At 38.4% G+C, this 21964-nt stretch overlaps 1 protein-coding gene across 3 annotated transcripts in view; it reads right to left on the minus strand.

Moving 5' to 3' along the window:
* The window catches only part of RPS6KA3 (ribosomal protein S6 kinase A3), a 76586-nt gene that overhangs the window by 44644 nt on the left and 9978 nt on the right, over positions 1-21964 (minus strand). For 2 of the 3 annotated variants that reach the window (XM_033051323.1, XM_033051321.2), the window contains exon 2: positions 18442-18498. In XM_033051323.1, the coding sequence (XP_032907214.1) occupies positions 18442-18498 (57 nt within the window). Of the gene's footprint in view, positions 1-8165; positions 8253-18441; positions 18499-21964 lie in introns of those variants that run through there. The other variant, XM_033051320.1, reaches the window with a different exon arrangement.

Below are 21964 nucleotides of genomic sequence, written 5' to 3' on the forward strand. Positions count from 1 at the left end.
ATCAGCTGCAATGGTGGGGTCTTCCTTCCAGTTACAACTATATTCTACTGCCCACATTTTATTTCTGTTATTTGTAAGTGTGGAAAGCTCCCTTTTCTCAAGCATTATATTGCAGCAGGGTCTAAATAGAAGTCTCAAGACACAATTTCCTCTTCTAGGCACACATTTCCTCTTCACACTACAGAGTCACACTGCCTCAGAAAGTGATTTTTTAAAACCCAAAAACAACCATGTGAGTCAACTTTTAAGTGGTTACTACAGACTTCCACTACAGGGAAACTAAATACAGAATACAAGGAAGCAAATGGAAGGTAGCACTACTCTGAATTTCCTTAACAATGTAATTGTGTTAAATCAACACTGGCCTAGAAGGGAAGTGAGTGACAAAGAAGTTTAGGTATGATTTTAAAATACCATATTCCAGAATAATTTCCTGTACAGATACAGTCTGTGAGTTAGAATATTCTGGGTTGTATCTCTGTATAAGTAAACTTTAGTAATACACCTCACAATATATGTCTATGCACAGGAACACACATATACACATAGGAAAGAACACGAAATGGGTCATATGGCACAGACAAAATCTGAATGAAAAACTTTATGGAATAAAAAAGGGGGATTCTGTGACACCAAGAACAACTCATTTTTATCTTAAGTAATCAGCTGCAAATTGGAATAGGAAACATGTTTGCCAGTAAAACAAGGAAAGAACAGACATCTTCTAGGGAAGCAGTGAAAAACTATTTAATCATTATCAGGCTAACAATCATATAATTATGAGCTATATAAGCTATAATAATAATCATAATTATTACAAAAATAATAGTCTGATCATGTTGCTGGGGGAAAAAAATCAATATTTTAGGTACTTAATGAACATTAAACACTCATTTTGCTTCTAATAATTTAATTTATGTGAATTTCCTTTACCTTCACTTTTTAATTCAAAAGTAGATTAACTCTGTTGCAACATAAAATACTTGTATTTGTTTCTGAGATCTTATTACAGGAACAACTAATAGAAATCACGATAAAAGAAAACCAGACTTCGAACCCAAAAGGAAGTAGAAACAGGGACTTACTAGGTAGCTATTTCTCAGTAGTAATGAAAAAGCCCAGAAAAGCACGAGAAAAAACCATGAGTTTATCTATACATAGACTCTTCTGCAACTTATTCAGTAGGAGACCTGAAAACTGCTCTGTGTAAAGAAGTGGCCCATGTAGAGCTGGATGGCGTAAGTTCATCAGTGCAGAACAAGCTGCGTGTTATCTGCAGACCTTTTTCTGAGCAGTATGTTCCAGGAACAGCTCAAAAGCTCGTTTAGGACTACTAAACTGGGCTCTGAACTGGTATTTAGGAGAGCTACCAGTAAAATCCACAGTACCACTGCGGCACTCAGTGCTTAAATAGCACCTCAAAAAATGGAAGCATTTTTAGCCTATAAATTTTACGTAAAAAGGACACAGAAACAATCAACTAAAGATTAAAAAAATTTGAAAAATATATCAATGTATGCTGCAATATTGGCAAAATAATTCACAAGGAAATACTCTGAATCATCTAAATAGGCAGCACAGGATCAGAGCTGTGCTCTGACTCATAGCAGGAAGAGGAAAGTCATTCAGAGTAAGGAATATTAGCAGATCCAAACACCATAGGAGTTTCACTGCACCTAAAATTCTCAGCCTCAGTTTCCTGAAAAAAATGCATAAGCAAAGTGTGAACATGCATGATGACAAGTGCTTGGCAAAGAAATTTCAAAATACCAGGACAGAAATAGGAAATTCAGCAAGAATTTGCTCTTAAAGAGGTGTAAGAACTAGACGTGAATTAACTTAAACAGAACATCAAAGAATAAACTGCAATGTTACATATGGAATGCTTACTTAAAGGTATTTCTGGATGTCTTTTCTCCTTTTCCAGATACTCAAAATTATGGGAGTATGAATAGAAGTATTTTAAACACTTAAATCTTAATGACAACATAGTTTAGCTAAGTTACTAACAGAATAACTATTTCATCAGCTTCGCAATGAGTGACAGACTTGAGTACATACTTTTCAATATACTGAAAGTATAAATTACTCCAAAGGAAAAAAAGCAGCAGCTGCCTAAAAAACAAAGTTTTAGTGCAAAAATAATAATAGACCAGTGTATTTAAATTGCTCCAACACACAGATGAAATTCAAGGGGTGTAAAGTCATAAAGTGACATATAATTGGAAAGGTAAGGAAAAAAAAAGTACAGGGAAACATTTACAGCTTAAGACACTCAAACATTAAAGTCAATAGCATGTGACTCTAAAAGTACACTGGAGCCATCCTGAACAGAAAGACTGACTGCATAGCCTCTGCTGTCAGCTTCAGTGCAATTAACTAAACAAAGTTGACCAAAAGCAAGATACCCAAAAACTAAGATTCCTAACAAAGATAGGCAAGCAAACAAGATTCAGGGTTGGAGGGGTCCAGGAAGATTTTATTTGATTATAGTACTGTGGGATTTTAAGAAAGTCAAATTAAAAACAAACAAACAAACAAATCTTTCTGATTAACTATGCAGAAAATAACAAAAATCCTGGCAGGTTTAATTTTTTTAATCATACCAAGAGCAAAGAGATACGTGCTGTACATGCTACCAGTACCTATAGATTCTTTTTCAAAGAACTTTCTATTTATTTTTAACATGTTGAAACACTTCAGGATTGGCATTCGTTTTTGGATTACTCTGAGGCCCATTATTGTGGAAAACGAATATTCTTACTTGATGATAAAAAAGGAGTAACATCAGCTAAAGGCTAAACAAAATAAATGACTCCTACACCATACTAGAGTTCCACCTGGAACAAATTCAGAAACAGATTTCTGAGAAAGTTCTCTTTATAAAAGGTTGATTTAGAAAATCCCTGAAGTCATTACTGCATGAGACACATGCTGAATAACTACCCTATCTTGACTCCTTTGCATCAGGAAGGGGATATTGAAGATAACACACAACATCCGCATGCTGTTACAAGAAGGGACTCAAAAGAACTGAGTGCTAAACAAGGCTAGTTGCACTTTCCCATGACATGAACATTACCCAGACGAAGGTGAAAAACTCCTCAGAAGTGCAGTGAATTTCAGCTAGCAGATGACTAAATAGCTCTCAAAAAAATTCCCCTCTGCCTACTCGTTGGCTATACAAAATATAGCAAGAAATACAACACCAAACGTCTAACATCAGAATAAAATGTTTCAGGGTTGAAGAAAGTAAAAGGCCACATACCAATCCCTTCTGTATCTAACAAGAGATGGAAGTTATGAAATAAAGAACATAAAAAAGAAACAAGGACAAAACATTAACCTCACACTTGCTTTAAATAAAACCTCTGAATTTTACAACGTAATTTCTAGACAGAAAGAAATCCCTGTAGTATTTTTGCTTTTAGAACTGAGAAAAAACTTGACCATCAGAAGGACTTTTAAATAAACTGAATTTTCCAATAAGAAGCACACATGACTAGGACAGATGTGGCTATTCATTCTCTAGTTCATCAAAACCCAGTGGGAGGGAAATCTGACACATGCAACAAATCCTTGGATGGGTCCAGTAATCATAAAAGTTTTTCCTAGACATCAAACATTCTTGACATGCTGACCAAAAACTAAAAATGAGGTTAAAAGACTTTGACTTAAGGTAAACTTTAGATAATAAGTTTAACAAATTTTAATCTCCATAAAATTAAAACCTTTATAATAGCTAAGCCATCCTAAGCAAATGCTGGAGGAATTAATTTAAATACTGATAATCCTGGTTCCAGCATTAGCCAGGTTTCACCTTTACCTGTTAATTCTGTACAGGTCTTAACAGAGTAAAGAAGGTACACACCAGAACCATCTTTGACCTAAAGTTACTTACAGACATAAGTCTTAGTTATGACTTAATTTGCTCCTTAAGAATTTTTTTCAGATTTTTCATGGTAGAGTGATTTTCCAGCTCCTGTTCTTATAAAGTCTTCCCTGATTTTTTAATTTTTACTACTTGATTGTTTATGTTATTGTGGAAGCCTCTGCATCACTGATTTATGTTGCACACAGAGCAATAGCCTCCACGCTTCCAGCCACAATCCTCCTGCCTCAACCTGCAGTGGCCACAGCTGCTGAGGGAGCAACCATGGGGCTGTGTTTAGTGGTACTGAGAGTCCTTCCAACAGTCACTGCCTGACAAAGTCCAGTCACTCTCCCAAACTGTGCAAGATTTTATTCTCAATACACCATTTAGCATTTAACTGTGCCAATATCGTGACTTTAATACTTATTTTAAACAGACCCTATTAATACATATAAAAATGTTGGTGCGATCCCATCAGAAACTCCTTAGGGAACTATTTAATGAGTATTTTCTGTTTAAATTCACCTATTACAGTACTTTTTGTATCTATTTCATATGGGGATAATTTACATATGAGAAACAGCTAGAATCACCATTAGGAAAGATCACAGTTCTGGAACCTTAATTTCTATAGTCAGGAATCAGAATAAGAAAAAAAAAATCCTTTTGATAGCTTTAATCATAACAAAGTCAAAACCATATTGCCTATATTGGTGAACACCTCCCTCAAACATCAGCCATTTTTCAAGATAAGATCTAAATCAGTCTATCAGTCCTAAAACCAGTGTATACTGTTGACCATTCAATTTTCAAAAAAGCAAACCCAATTAATAAAGAGCTAATTGCAATCTTATTTTTCTCTTGAAAAATGTGCAAAGACACTGCTTTTATCATTTTTCATTTGTTAGTATTGATTATGTAGTTGCTACAGAAGTAGCAGCTTTGTTTTCACCCCTCTCAATCCCTTTTTAGGAGTGTGTTGCTTCCTTTAGACAAATGCACTTTCCTGAAGTGCAAGCACTTTCAGTACAAGCAAAGATAAGGCTGAAAATAAGAAAAATGGATTCCCCAGCAATTTACTTAACACTACTCCAACAATGGTTACAGATTGTCTTTTACTACTTTGTTACCCTTACTGTACTGCTAAGAGCTCTGCTGGACATGGCTGTGTTTGGTAAAATATTTGTCCATCACAGGTATCAATAATGTTGATCCCCATAATCAAATAAAACATTTCTGAAATATTGACTATGATATTAAACCTTGGTGCTGAAGTTATATAAAGCAGTTATGTCCTGTAAAGACAGGAAGCTTATTGGATATCAAGTGATTTTAAAAGGATGACTCAATGTTGGCACAGTTCCCCAGCTCATATACACAGTTTCCTTTTCCTCCCCTCCCTTGAGTCAGGAAGTCTCCTAGATGCATTTTTACTTTCCCAGTTTGTTATGAACGTAGGATAAATTTTCAGCATTATCTGCAGAAATGTAAGCCTCCTTTTAAGCTATACTTTTTGAAGTAATAAAGAGCCAACAAACCGAAAACCAATTACTTTTACCTCTTGTATTAGAACTTACAGAAATCCTCATTAAGGTAAAAATGGGAGTTAAAAATATGATGAGTGCACCAGTCTAGGCATTTTTAAATATCTTAGACCCATTTTCTATACATTCATGCATTCTATATTGTTTATGCCTCTACCTTCAAATTCAAAACTGCCTTAAAAATAAAACTCGCAGTCCAACAAGTACTTCACAATTTCCTATTACTTTGGTAAGCAATGAGCTAAATCAGGGACCAAAATCCATTCCTTATAACTGTGACTAATATTCAATTTGAGTCACTTAATAGAACTAACCACTACTTATATTGCTCATACACAATTATTCTAAAAAGCGGATTAAAAATCCTGCTTCTGAAGTAGCAATTATTCCAATTCAACAAAATGCAAAGCAGTGCCATACATAAAATTAAACTGATCTAAGGATATTCTCTGTATGTTGTCTGTTTTACACTACTATCAAAGAAAAGCAAGAGTAGAGCAGAAGTTCTAAATGTGAGCATCCAAAGCCAGAAAGACATGTTTTCACAATTTCTATCTTTGTTTCTTTTTAAAAGATGGAAAAACTTACAATTTCAACTAGCATCATATCACATGTTGCAGAAAGCATCTATTGTTTTACCTGGTAGAAAATAAGATTTCCTAAAAGAAAACTCTATTTGTAAATGTTTAGTTTCAGGGTATTTTTTTTTTTTTAAATTCTTAAAGCGTTAAGTCTCTCAAAGAAAAACCATGTAGAGATGACCAAGAAAAAATTGCATTTGTGCATTTATTCCTTACTTTCTTTCCACTCTTTTTCATTTGTCTTTTTCTGCAACAATTTTAAGATCTAGAAGGATGTCTATGTCTCTATTTGTTCCACACAGCCAACTCACAGAATGAAGACTGCAGACCTGGTGATTGAGAACTCTTCCCATTCTTTTGGTTGTACAGATAAAGGAAGAGAGGAGTTTGAAGAAAGAATCCTGTCCCAGAGAAACAAGCCAGAGGAGAGATAATAATAAATGGCCCTATCGATAAATGTGGTTCACAGGCTGGGACTTCAATTCTGAAAATGCTTTCTTTCCTTAGAATGAAAATATAAAAGGACTGGACAGAAGTAGGACACTACCCCTTCCTTCCCAAAGGAACTGTGAGCAGTAGGCTGTTTGGTAGGTAAGCTGAGGAATTCCTGTAAGCATTTTAAAAATCTGGTGTTACCAAAAGCAGTTTTGCAATGTAGTTCTCTTTTGTTCAAACAACACAAAATTATCTCATGAACTGAAATGTGCTCGTCAGCATTGGAAAAAAATACTCATTGGGTGGAACTTTCATTTCCCAGTAACTCTGATATAAGTTTTTCTCCTACTTTGTAAGCACTAACATTTCAGAGAATTGCAATTAAAAAAAAAAAAAACTAACTAAAAGTTAAAAATCCCCTAACGATTTGGAAGGAAAAATAATCCCTGAGCATATTTAGCATGAAGCAATGAAAGCTACGAATCCTGGTTTATTACCATAATTTCCTAAGCATATACTGAAATATATATGGGTTGAAAAACTTCAGTTTGGTCTGCAATACCTTTCATTTTAAAATCAACAGAATGTTGAAGACAACCTAACCAGGCTGCTGTAAGTAGATAAAACAATGTAATTTTTTCACCAAATTTCTGAGGAATGCCTTTCATGTTGCTTGTGGAAAAGAACTATAATTCAGGACTACGAGTTGACAAATATTTATTTTATAAGGTATACACCAAAAACCCCCTTGATTTTAATGCAACCTATGTTTTACTATTTTGCATTCATGTCAAGTTCTGGTGTTTCACTTATGGCAAGAAAATCCCATTTCATTTTTTAATACGCATTGCAAAAATTAATACAAATTGTTTAAACCAGCGCACAGGCTAGTAGGTGTCTACTGCTTTTACAAGTTAATAGATCTTCACTTAAGATGTTACATCATTACACAAGAAGGTCATGGGGATTTGGGTTTTTTACCCCCTCACTGATAAGTATTTGCAGACTTACAGAAGGACAAACGTGAAAACTGATTTGACTTCCAATGATAAAATGTTCTGTTCCACTGTATGTTTACATGCAACGCTAAATAGTTCTGAAACTGCTTGGGATGATACAACACTCCACTAGTAATTTTTCTCAACTTAAACCAAACTTTTTAATGCTTAAATATATGTCCAACGAGACAAATTATACAAACTAAACATTTGTTATCACTAAATTATAATTTAAAAGTTGAAAAGTTAACTGTTATGCAAGTACCACTACTCTTCATACCATTTCAGAAGGAAATTTAAGATATTAATAAGCCTGAGTTATTTTAACTATCACTACACAGGGCAATATTTTATAGTTTAAAGTACTATATGAAGATGTAACCACCAAAATAACCACTAAGTATTAAAAATACAAAAGTTTTTAATAAAACTTGACACTGTGAGAAAACATATAGCTAAACTCACATTTAACCCCCACACCTCCTCCTGAAATATAAATTTTACATTATTTACATACAGGTAACAATTTCCTAATAAGGCTAAATTATCAGCAGGTATCTTAGAAACTTCTACAACATATGAACATACCACAGACTTTTTTTATTAAAGGAAATAAATACTTTGTATCCAAACAATGCTGATCCCTAAGCAGTGAAAGACTGCCCTGAAAATAGAATTAAAGTAAAACTTCTCCTTTTCCCCCTCACTCTCTTAAATAAGAAAGCAAGCTCACCCGAACAGAGCGAACACGCAGAGCCAGAAACTTAAACATGACTAAGAAACCATGATGTTTGGATTTTCTGACTGAGCGATCGTCAGTCCAGCAGGGAAGACCAACCCTGGCGTTTTTGCTGTGACCAGCTGTTCCGGCAATTAGAAAATTTCCTGTCAGGCAAGTCAGACACAGCTGGGGGGTGGGGAGAGGGAAGAGGGGAAAAAAAGGTCAAAAAAAAAAAGAAAAAAAGACATTTAAAAAAAGACACTTATTTCACACACACACACAGAGCCACGATAAAGACTGGGCAGCACTGGTACTCATGTTGCTGATACTTCTAGAAATCAGCACAGGAAACTTAAGCAGATTGCCTGATAGCAACAGGCTGTTGCAGATGATACTGATTCCTGGTTCCCAGAAAAGAACAAAAGAGACCAGCATCTCTTTCAGAAATCACACTACTATGCAACATTTCACTGACTAAGCACAATAGCAAGTATTTTAAGTCCTGTAGGTAAAAATTGTATTTTTATGAATTTAACTTTAGAAAATATTTTTAGATCTTGCCTTATAGACTTCAGAGAATGCATAGAATGTCTAAAGATTGTTTCTATTTCCTAGAGTTTAGTTAGAGGACCCAAATGACCTAGTCCTTTGAAATCCTGCACATAAAAAATGCTACACAGATGTTCTAGGCCAAGGTAAACTGCAGAAATATTTGAATTGGATTGCCCAGCTCAAATGTCTGACTTAGGCACCAATATTGCATTGCTCTGTGGAGAGTGGACTTGAAGTAAAAAAGATCCCTAAGTTTTCTTTCAATGTTTAAAAAGCCCCAAACACTTCAAATGTTTTAGGAATTAGAAATCAATCCAGTTACTTCAAAGAGTAAGAGATGTTTTTGATTTGATCTCTCTAGATTTAGTATGGGAGCTATTTTCCTGAATATTGACACTATCTTTAGCTTTTTGATACTTGTTAAAACAATGAATTCCAAAGTACATGCTCTTGTAGTGGAACAAGCCTGTTTTTCAAGTAATAAATAAACAAAGGCAAGTAAAAACCTTTAGTCAAAAGCATATATACAAGTATTTAGATACAAACATATCCAGGTGATTCCGTTCAGTGACTAGGTATCACAGGAAACATACAGCAAAATACTGTAGTCCTGCCTGCACAACACATGAAAACAAATCCACCCTGCAGACAGCTTCCCTTGACTGGGTTCTAACAAATATCTGGATTACTGCATTTTGTGTTATATTTTAATTCCTCTTCAGAAGATAAAGCAAATAATTTAAGTGACAGAACACACTGTTGCTATCTCTATCCCACATCCTGGCTCCCTACAGTATCAGTTTCTAGGTTTTCCTTTAAATTGGGATTACACATTACCCCAGCATGAGCCAAGATCCTCTTGTCAAAACTGAGAGGTGAAATAAAGACCTGACTTCACCCATATCCCAGAGGCAAAATTGTCCCCTTTTAGTGTTCTCATGTACTGCTCTGGGTTTTTATTTGTGTCACATCTGCAGGGACGATCTTTCAAATTCTGTGTACTGAATATACATAATTATTATTATAATAAACACAGACCTTCAGGAAATACTACTACACAAAGCAGGATTTTATGACTCAATTGAGGGCTCAAAAGTCCTCAATGCCAATGTGATTTTACAGTCCAGTGTGGTACAGCCTTTTTGGAAGAAGCAATCTTTCCTACAACAGCAGTAACACAGCATGAAAAATTATTAAATATTTATTTCAAGATGAACAAAGTTTCTTGAATACAAGGAGCTTACTGCAACACAAGGATTTCAAATATTTCATAAATAGCATAAAAATTACTTGAAGCTATCCCCTCTTCAATTGCTTCAAATTTGCAGCTACTTCCTCCTTCAAAATGGAAATATCTCAAGAATTTACTATATATATATAAAACAGCAATATAGTTATTTGCACCTGGAAAACTGAAAAGAAATTTAAATAAATAAATGGGAGACCATTCAAGCTCTCTGCCTTTACCTTGTCAAGAATAGCTACAATTACACTCAAAGCAGAATGACCAGGAATCTTCAAGCTACTAAATTAAATCCTGTGGTACCAAAAAGAGCTAAAGGCAGAAATAGAGAGCAAATGGTAAGAGTTGCTCTAACTACAATGTTCCTTAAAGGTGAAAAGATACTGTGGGTAAATAATAATTCTCTTATCTTTTGGCTCTGAATGTAAGAGCATACTTTGCTGCAGATATGCTGGATCTGCTAAGGGCGACAGGAATAAGGCATTTCAACTGAAACATTTGTACAATTACTGACTACTGCTATCCCAAACCTTTTATGTGACCTCCCAGAGAACTACAAAGCACAGTGCTCAGGGGTCACTGGGGTTACTTCACAACAATAGCTCTCCTATAACTGGCATGAGTTTGGCAGGTGGAAGAAATTTCTTGTGTTCTGGGAGAACACAGCCTGCATGGTTCCCAAAGAGCACCAGCAGCCAACCAGAAACATTAAGATACAAGCTACACAGCTCACTTTGAGAATCTCTCAAAAGAGAGCTTGCCCTTTTAAATATTCCTTCATATATGAAGGAGACAAGTTAGAGGGCAGCAGTCCCCAACAGGAAAGTCTCTGACAAAAAGAACAAATTGCTCCAGCAAGTTGCTTCCCTACCTTAAAATCTTTGATAAGGATTTGTATTATACTTGTTTATCAGGAGACACAACTGTCTCCAAAACAAAGGGAATGTGGTATGCCTGTCCGTTACAGTTCTGTCAACTGCAGAACTCCACTTGCACAATGCATTTCCTTCTCCTTCAGTACAGAAATAGAAAGTCAATTCATCTCCCATCTTTCCCTCCTAATTGTTTAAATTGGATGATCTGGGTTTACAAAATTAAGAGAAATGCTGTCTAGACTTTAAAGAGAACAGCGCTCACAGATATTACAGAGAGCAGGAGAACTGAAAAATGCTGAGGAACTCTCGACACAATGCAGAACATTTGGGAAACCATGAATTTTATTGAATGATGAAACATTTAACCTGAGTGGAGTCCATCAGGTAAACTGAATGTCCTATACTTTCAGTTTGAGAAGTGTAACAAATTAAGTCTTTACAGTGCTAGAAAAGGAAGGCTCTGTAGTATGGATTGCTTTCAGTAACTTGCAAAAAACAAAGAGGCAGCACACATAAGGAATGAAAAGCCCTTGTTCAACAAAAGTCAACAGTTGAAGAACAGAGAGCTAATTTTTTGAGTTTTCAGAAGCTGAAGAATATACTTTTCTTCATAATAAATACATTTGTATAGCCAAAGCAGCAATATTCCATTAAACAGGGGGTGTGGCAGCTTCCATCTGTCAGTTTACAGGCTTTGTGGGGCTACCATCTGTTTTCTCTCTCTGTAACAAGTAAGCAGCTTGACTTTGAGCATTGCTTACACTCTCAAATAATTCAAATTTTCTGACCAAGATCCAGAAAGTACCCTACAAATAAGACACAAAATAAGACGCAAAATAAGCCACACAGAAAATCCAGTAGAACACATCAAAGACAGTTTTGCTGTAACCTTTCCTCAGCACCTGATGACACCTTGAGGGAAAAAAGTATTCCAGGGCTTGCCTTCTTTATATATTAGTTTGCTATCTAAGACCAAATGGTCTGCACTGTTTACAAGGATGCTGTAACTTCTTACTTACATGAGGACCTGGAAGGTCATTCTCAGAGAGGTAAGATGCACCATGTCACCAAGTTGCTAACAAAATTCATCCAAGTTTCAGCAAAGTAGAGTGCTTTGGAAGATAATGAATTTCCGATTTCACCACATTAGACAAAAAAAATACCCAGAAAAAAAAAGCATTCTGCCTTTTACAAAGCACAATCTGGTCATTGAGAAGGAAATGAGTGGATTTAATTTTTACAGATGAAAACGGTTTGCTAAAAAAGCTTATTTGTTCAAGAATCAAATTATTTGATTGTGAAGTAGCATTAAATACATGAGTACCTATATCTAAGCACATTTAGTAGAACACACTAAAAGGAATGTAAGAATTACAGAATACTTTGAAGTACAAGTTTAGTATTTGTAACCCAAGCTGCTACAAGTAGTTACACAAGTAGCTGTTTCAGTTAAAATTAAGTAACATTCTGTAAATAATGATACAAAAATCCAAAACTTGGTTTATGGACTATGAACACTTGTGAATCCAAACATTTCCCTAATGTTTAAGAAATTAAAGCTATGTCTTAAAGCCTCTACCACAGAGCCAAGAATTTTAATCAAAAAACTAAGAAAAATGCACACACAGAAAATTGAAATGTGAAGGTTGCATATGCAAAAGTAAAACATACCAAAATAATCATCAGGAATGCCTATAATGTCATGTTAACAAATATGACTGTTCTCAAACATGGAAACCGCTACTGATCACCTGAGCAGGAATATCCAACAGAAGAGCAGTCCTGAAATGGTGCTCTGGCTTGCCAAAAGGCAAAGAAAAGTTAGTGAAACATTGAGTTCTCTCTAGCACAGAATATTAGAAATTGAGGTAAAACTAAAAATCAGTTAAAGCCTCTCTGAAATGTTTTAAAATCTAGAAATCTAAATTAAAAATTTGTCATGCTTTTTTTCCTGAATTTTCCTAAATAACATTCTCATCCTACATTATTTTCACAGATGAAGACATAACAAATGAAATTATCTTAGATTACTCTGGATTTAGTATTACTGCTTGAGTGATGGGGGCTATTTTGTCCATGGTTGTAACTGCTGAATGATGCCCCTCTTCTTACCTTGACATCTCCACTCTAGTGTTTTATAGATTTAGTATAAATTGCATGGTATATATGCATGTAAAATACAGAATCTCAGCACTGACCAATCAAATCAATACTTCAACAAAGAGACTGTATTGTCCACATGTTTCAGATTATTTTTCCAATGTATCCTAAACCACACTTTTCTTACAAACTCTTTTAATGAAAAACACTGATTGGAAAGAAAATTATTTAATTTTCATCTCTCCTGACTGCAAACAGATGTGTTATTTAAACTCTACCTGGAAAAAATAAATGAAAAAGACTTTTAAAACTACTGACTTCTCTTTGCAAGCATTTCTTACTCTACCTTTTGACTACCCACTGACTAGTTATTGTTACCTTAGTTATATATTTTTACAAGGAGGATGGTAGCTACTGAGATTTAATTTTTTTTATCACCCTGATCAGCATATTTCAATATTATTTGTTTTGATTTAGTTTTAATTCTATGTATGCTTTAATTCTGCTTGTTTAAAAGCAGAGTCAAAGCAAGAAGTCAAGGGTAGTAATATGACCCCACCACCTGCATTGAAGAGAGGTTCATTGTAGGTTTGAGCCCGAATTGGTTCCACTTGGCCTGCACTGCAAAAAATCAACCTTTAGTCCTTGCAGGTTACCAAAAAGAAATTTGCCTGCAACTTAAAAATGAAAACTTCACTTCTAGTGAAAAGAAAACACTTACCAAATTCTTGGAACCTAATATTTTTCACATGTTTAATAATTAGGCTTAAGCCAGTGGAATGCAATGGTATTACATCAGTTGTGCTGCTTTTTATGGGCTTCATAGAATCCAGATAATAGAACATACAGAACACAGCCCAAATATTAAATGCTCTTCACATACACACGAAATGGGAAGCCACCTGCTAAACTAGCTGCAGTTTCTGGTTAGCTTTAACCAGTAATAAAGCATGCAGCATGACTGTAACAGTTCAAAACAATTAATTTGCTCAGTTAATTTACTCAATCTCTATGGACACGGAGGTACAAAAAGCAATGGTAGACAGTGCAAGAGTGAGAAAGGTAGCAAATAAAAGGCTTTAAATAGCTTCCCCTTTCGGTAATGTTCATTTAAGTTTTCACATTAGGTTAAGCTTCAGCCAGCTGTTCTTACATTTATTTCCTGCTGGTCCCAGGTCATTTATGAGACACAGATAAAAAAATGTTAGCAACAAGCTATAAAGTCAGATATAATCAGCAAACTTGTTGCAATAAAACCAGAGTACAGAATGAGTCCTCTTTTAAAAGAAGCAAGACTTTGAACCATACAGCATCTTGAACTCCTTAGAAATGGATATCTTTATAGCTCCTGCTTTTCCTAAAACAATCAGCAAATTTGAACCACAGCCACGTAACTCAGGTTTTCCTGTTAATTACAGTAAATTCACGAATACAAGCCGCACTGATTATAAGCCGCATCTCTGGGTGTTGGCAAATATTTCGGTTTTTGTCCATAGATAAGCCGCACACGAATATAAGCCGCTTTGTCGTTCGCAGCGAGGACCTGCGTGCAATCAGTAACAGAACCGCGGGAGGGCGGGGTTTACTGGCTGAGCTAAGGCTGTGCAGGCTCGGCCCGCTACGGGCCGCTGACGGGGCCAGGTGGGCCAGCCCGGTGCTGCCGCTCGGGGCCGGCCGCCGCTGCCACTGGGCTCGGTCACCCCGGGTCGGCGTTGCCCTGCGGTGGCAGGCAGGGACGGAGCTTCCCCCGCTCCTACGGCAGCGGCGGCAGGCAGGGACGGAGCTTCCCCTGCTCCTACGGCAGCGGTGGCAGGCAGGGACGGAGCTTCCCCTGCTCCTACGGCAGCGGCGGCGGGCGGGGACGGAGCTTTCCCGCGCCCGTGGCGCCGGCGGCGGGCAGGGACGGAGTTTCCCCGCTCCTGCTGCGGCGGCAGCGGGCGGGGACAAAGCACCCCGTCGGCTCCCCGAGCCACGGCAATGGCTGCGCGGGGCTCCCGTCGGCTCCCCGGGCCACAGCAATGGCTTGCGCGGGGCTCCCGTCGGCTCCCCGGGCCGCAGCAATGGCGGCGCGGGCTTCTCCCCCCCTCCCCGGGCCGCAGCAATGGCGGCGCGGGCTTCTCCCCCCCTCCCCGGGCCGCAGCAATGGCGGCGCGGGCTTCTCCCCCCCTCCCCGGGCCGCAGCAATGGCGGCGCGGGCTTCTCCCCCCCCTCCCCGGGCCGCGGTAGGGGCGGCCCGGGTCCCCCCTCTCCTCCCCGAGCTGCAGCAATGGCGGTGCCCCCCCCCCCCCCCCGCGTCTCTCCCCTGGGCTGTGGCAGAGGAGGAAAGAGAGCTCTCCCGCCTCTCTCCCCGCCCCCCGTGCTGCCTGCAGGGAGCCAGGCTCCACCCGCGGTGCAACAGAGTAGCGATTTGTAACAATCGCAAAATGCCGACTTTGCAGCTGCTCGGCTCAGCACTCTGGCAGGCACTTCTGAGGTTGTATTAGCCGCTCCTGATTATTAGCCGCATTTCCGGTTTAGGAGCAAAATCTTAGTCAAATTGGTGCGGCTTGTATTCGTGAAATTACTGTAACTTTACTTTTGACCAAAAGAACACGGATGCAATGAAACAATTTATCTTTTGATACACAAAATACTAGAGAGAGTTCTATGTACATAGAACTGTGTTAAATGTTAATATTTATTTTAAACTTCCTATCTCATTTGCATTATCAGTATTCTATCCAACCACCTAAGATAGCAAAAGGATGCAGATTTCAAGCTTGCAACTTCTACCTCCACAGAAGTATGGCAACTTTCTATCCTGAACTTGCATACTTTACACACCTACCGAAGTATTTTGTCTTCTTACCTGATTTGCTAGTACACCCTAGGTATTTTACTGTCCTCAGTTACAGCTGAGAAATTTCATAAATTGTTAGCACCTAAGTGCCCCAAGTCCATTAAAGTGCAAAGTTAAACAGAACAACATAAATGAGTTTCAGTGGTAATTTAGAATTGTCTGTATCTTGCACCAAAACAGATTATGCAGCACTGACAATCCCATTTCCCAGCTCAAGTAATATTTTATCACCTGATGGCATTGATTAGCTTCCAACTACTTCAGCTCCTCAGTCAATTATAATGTCTTGTTTAAAAAACCCTAGATAATTTATACCACAATTGGCAACATTTTACTCACCACAGTCTAGAAATAAATGCAAAGTATACTGAAATACTGGTCTGAGACATTAAAAAGCTAAAACAATCTTAACCAAGCAGCTCAAGCATGACAGAAAGAGTATTAGAGAAATGTTTTAACTTTTTGATGGTAATACCATATTAAAATCAGTTGCTCACCAAAAAAGCAGCAGTTTGGAAATTTCCAAAGGAAGTACAGGGAAATATTTCTAAACAGCATGTAATTATCCAATATTGAAAGAGAAGTTTGATAATTTTGAGGGATAAACCTTAGCTGGCTGCCAGACACCCACTCAGGCACTTTCCCAATCCCCCCTCCTCAGCAGAACACTTAGAAGAAAAGCTCATGCACTGCCTTAAGAACAGGGACAGCACACACAGTTACCACCATGGGTCAAAGAGTATCAGTTTAGGGAAAGTTTATTTCACCTGTTGCCAGGAAGTGAGAAACAAAGAGGAAACTAAAACCACCTTTTTCTCCACCCTCCCCTTCTTCACAGGCTGATACCATTCTTCTACTTCCTCCCTGTCAAGCAGCACAGGTGGAATGGGAATTGCAGTCAGTTGTTAACACTGTTTCTGCTACTTCCTTAGTTTTTCCCTGCTCCAGCACAGATCCTTCCCACAAAGATTAATTCCTCAAGAAAAGACTGCTCTAGTCTAAATCCCCCATGAGCTGCAGTCCTGCCAGAAAGCCTGCTCCTCTGTGGGCTTCTCTCCATGGGCTACAGTTCCTGCCACCAGCCTCCTCCAGAATGGGTTCTCCACAGCCTACAGCTCCCTTCAGGGTTCATCTACCTGCTCCAGTATGGAGCTGTCCACAGCCTGCAGGGGGGAGATCTTCTCCACAGTAATCCTCCAACAGGCTGCAGGGGACAGTTTGCCTCACCATGGTCTTCTCTGCAAGGCTGCAGGGGAATCTCTGCTCGGACACACGAAGCACCTCCTTGTCCCTCCTTCACTCACCTTGGTGTCTTGCAGGGCTGTTTCTCTCACACTTTTTTACTCCTTACACTCACAGATGGAACACAGCAATTTTTACCATGAACATGCTATCACAGATCTCCACTCACATGGTTGATGGGCCTAGATTTGGCCAGTGCTGGGCGCATTTTAGAGCTGGTTGAATCTGACTCTGTCCTACATGGTGAGGCAACCCCCCTGACCCCTTCCCACCAAAACCCTGCCTTGTAAACCAAATACATCAGTTAAGTCACAGACCCAACACTAGGAAATAACCAAGAAAAGGCATGAATCAAAATAAATTAACAAACCAGAACAAAACTGAACACTTCCCCAAAGATATGTTCTAGTTTACACAAGAATTCAAGTAAGCATTCTAGTCTACATTATGCACAATATCAGAACAATCTCCTAGTGTTGCCTTCTAAACACACAGTTACTGTTCTTTTCTTACTGTTAACACTGCACTACTTCAGTCACCTGTCAGCAGTTGCCTCATTTCTTCATTTCGTGGTACATACAGCAAAGCCTTGATGCTATGAGGAGGAACCAAGACCAGCTATACTCTGCAGGCTTGCAGTCACCCAGTTTTCATGTCAGCTTAAGAGCTACATCTATTATGGGCACATTTGAAGACAAACACGGAAAAAGTAACTTACTATCTCAACTGTCTATGTGCACAATTTCAGCAGAGAGAGAAACTGCTGTGGTGTTGCAATTATATCCATGCTGTATAGAAGGAAACAGCTTTGACCATCTACTCACAACCTGAAGTCTGCACAACATGCAATAGCAGCGTATGAACCCTGAAGTCTAACCAAACACGGAGTTTCAAAAGTTGTTTTTATTGGCCAAGCCATTTATCACCAGACTTAACAGTCAGCTAGTACTCTCTAACACAAAAGTACAGGTAAATTTCATGTTTGACAAAATTCATAGGCATTGCAACAAGAAAACTGAGCTCAATGCTTTCACATTATGAAATTTTGGAAACTGCAAGTTTGACATGAAGACAAGGAACCTTGAAAATTATCAGTCAGGAATAATTTCTCTTTTGTAACAATTTCTCTATTTTTAACAAGCCTAGGTTAAGAATTAACAAGCACAATGGAAACTACACTTTCACAGTTGTTCCTCACCCTTGACCTTCCCTGAAATGCTATTAAAAGTTGAGGAATGAGTTTTGAGAACAGTAGGATACCAAACCAGACCCAAGTCAGGGAGAAAAAACCTCTCTCAAAGATATTAAGATCTGAGAGTACACCCCACATCCAGTAAACTCAAACAACAAAACACTAATGGCAAACAGTCTATGAATGAAGTGATGTCAGTGTGCTCCAATATTGTACTGTTTTTATTACAGCCATCTTTTACTTACAGTTTGTTGGTTGATATCATCTTCTGCCATAGGTTCATCCACAATTTGCTGTCCATTCTGTAAAAAAGACACAAAAAGTGAAAATAGTGAATCCAAGTACAGAAATAAATATATGGGAGATAGGCTTCCATAGCATGTTACTGTACTCTCTTCTCCATATTCTACAAAAACAGGTACAGTAATTTCACGACTATAAGGCGCACCCTTTTGACTAAAATTTTGGTCCAAACCCGGAAGTGCGCCTTATTGTCTGGTGCGCCTTATATATGGCAAAGTTGTGAAATTTGCCTACCCGGAAGCGTGAGCCGAGCCATGAGGTGGGGTAGGACCAGGCAGCCCCCGGCCAGCAGGAGCCGCATGGGGAAAGAGGGAGCGGGCAGCCCCGCGCCACCCCGAGCCTGGCGGGGGGGCCGATCCGAGCTTGCCCGGCCCCGGCAGGGGAAAAGCGGGACCGATCCGAGTCCACCTGGCCCTGAGCCACCTGTGGTCCTGGGCCGCCCTGAACAGCAGCAACCCCGAGGTGTGAGCTGTGGCCGCCCCAAGCCCCACCTCGCCAGCCAGGGGTGGGTGGGAGTGCCGGACCCCGCGCACGGGGAGGATGCTTGGGGCTGCGTTTAAAGGTTACGCCAATCTGTGAAAAATGTTTCCAAATTGAGCACCTGCCAGGAAACTCCACAATCGCGGGATTCTATTACTTCATTACTTTGTTGCACGTGGCACGGATCTTCACGGTAAAAAAAAGTGCACCTTATAGTCCGGTACGCCTTATATAATGTACAAAGCTGCGAAATTTGCTGACTCCCGGAGGTGCGCCTTATAATCTGGTGCACCTTATGGTCATGAAATTACTGTAATTGAAAGTAACCATGGAAAACTCCCTATTGCTGGCATGTAATGCCACTCTTGCTTTGAGCCTCATGTATTCTCAACCTGGATGAAGTCACAGTAAGAAATATATAAAACCACGTGGCATTTGAAGCCTCACTGCTACACAGCTAGACATTATTTTACATTACCACAACTTCTGCAAAACAGTTAAACCTGATGAAGACTGAAAGGCAAAAAGCCACACAAAATGAACAGAGAAACAGGTTCTTCCTAAGAGCATGACCTTACATAGCAAGCCAGGTCTTATTCCACTGTAAAAAAACCTACAGTATAGACTTAGAAAAAAAACACCAAATGCAATTCTAATTTTACAGCATTTACCACTTTCTGCACTTTCCCAAGGGCCATTCTTAACAAGCCATTCAGAAAAAACCTTTTGAATTTGAAATTTAACCATAATGATTTTTTAAAATATCTCAAATACCTTGTTGGTCAACAAAGGTTTTCTTTTTTTTGACAGTGAAAAATGATTAAAAATGGTTACCATCTTCCATTACCATTGGAGATGGAACTTGAGGTCATTTGTGCATTGTTTCCCCAGAGAACCCAAAGTCTAATTAGTCAATTTTTTCAAATCCTAATTTACTTAAAGGTTACATACATGTATAGATAGTCACCTTTTAGATGTCACAAAGTTAATAAAAGCTGCTCAGAAATTCAGAAGTTTTACCTTCATTCCACACCTTCCTTCCCACTACTCAGTTTTTCACTACAATTCTTCAGAACCTTCCTAGTATTCTTCTTTTTTCTGTAGCAACTTCTGATTAATAGAATCTTCTACCTTGCATATGGTCAGAGGAGAGTCTTTCATATGTGACAGATTAAATCTTAACCACTTATGAATTGTAATTTTCAAGTATTGCAAGCACACTGAATGTTCAATCAGATGATTATCAGCTCTCTAGCAACTTTTCTCCCAAGGTTTTTTTTTTTTTTTCTGGAAAATGCAGCTGGAAAAAGCTAAATTATAGGAATGATGGGTTTCCCAAATGTTACACAGGTAAGTTGGGTTTTTTTGTTTAGGTTTGTTTGTTTTCTGGTTGTTTTGTTTAGGTGGCTGGGCTTTCTGATTGTCTTTCTAGTGCAGATATCTGGCACAGGGTAGCAGCGCTATTTTCTCATATTTCCTGGCTTCAGGAAGATATTAGAGATTTCTGGCATGACTCTTATCTACTCTCCATGATGGAGGACTAGAAAGAAATCAGTGGTACATGCTATAAATCACTACAGCAGTAAATATAATCTTTAAAAGCTGTATCTCAGTTAAGGGCTGTCAAAACAGCCTATCTGTACAGCAAAGTGTATTTTGGGTAAGATGATTCTCCAAAAGGCCCACATTGCCCTTATTGCAATATCCTTTAGTTATCATGTACAGGTAGTGAATATTGTATTGTACTATCCTTCCCTAAGATAAATACAAAGTTGATATTATCAAATAGAGGACCAGAAAAATACTAGCTTAGCTAAGTAACAGAAATGAGTGTTTTTTAGTAAATGTTGTTTACAGGGAAACATATTGAGTATACATATATCATTACTATCAAGGCCACAAGTCACATACTTCCCCTTTGCTCAAATTTATGACAAATTCACATTTGTATTTTAGCTACACATCTCTACATACTGTTTATGCTATAAGACAGCTTCTTTTGGGGGGGGGGGGGGGAGAGATTAAAAAAAAAAACGTAGAACAAATAAAATAATTTACTTTAGCTGGAAGGGAGGAGTCTATAATGTCCTAACAACAACAATAGCTAAATGGGGCCTAAAATAGGGCAATTTGTATATCAAAACCATGTGCTCTACACTGACTCCATATGCAGATTTTTCAGAAACAGCGATTCCTGCTATAGTAGCCATTCTACTAAATAATAATGTAAATTAACTGCAGGTTAAATAAGAATTTATCACACAATAAGTTAAAGTTTTCACATTTACTATTTTAAGACAAATGAAACTAGTTGGAAGTGAAAACCACTCTCAAAAACTTCAGACAAGTCTCCCTTCAAAGGCAAAAAGGCAAGACCAACCTCTGTTTTTAAAAAGGCTCTAATCTTCAACCTCACTGACTTTCTCAACAGTCAACCAGAAAAACCACAGCAAACTTCTGCAAAACAAATAAACTGTTTTGCACAATCTGGTTTTCCTGTTTAATCCTGCAGTCCTTACAGTTACTTTTCAGCTGAACTCAAGCAATGCATTAAAAACACACTCACTGGAACTCAGAACAAACTCAAGGAATCACCATGAGCACCATGCAGTCATGTCTGAGCCAGAGCACTGGATTAGCAAGATCTTTTTAAACACGTCTACCCAAGCAATGATTATGCTAAGGGAATCACCGGATGGTAGAACCAGTTTTTCTCAGAACAGTCTGAGCCATGTAAGGTAAAGCAGAAGATGTACATATGATTTATGGTTTGCTGGTATATACCATTAAATGGAAAGCAGCTGTGTATTTGGAAAGGCTCCAAAGCACACAGCCTTTCTTAGGAGTTAAAATGTAAAGCCCAAAGGTTCCTGTTGGAAATGGCACTGCTGAAACCGGTGTGGAGTGAGGAGGTCAGCAGTGTGCTTAAGGGGTGAGCAAATGAAATGTTTTGTTTTGCTGGGTGCAGACTTCTTCTAGTACTTA

The sequence above is a fragment of the Catharus ustulatus genome, chromosome 2 (genome assembly GCF_009819885.2).
Source record: "Catharus ustulatus isolate bCatUst1 chromosome 2, bCatUst1.pri.v2, whole genome shotgun sequence".
NCBI classification, from domain to species: Eukaryota; Metazoa; Chordata; class Aves; order Passeriformes; family Turdidae; genus Catharus; species Catharus ustulatus.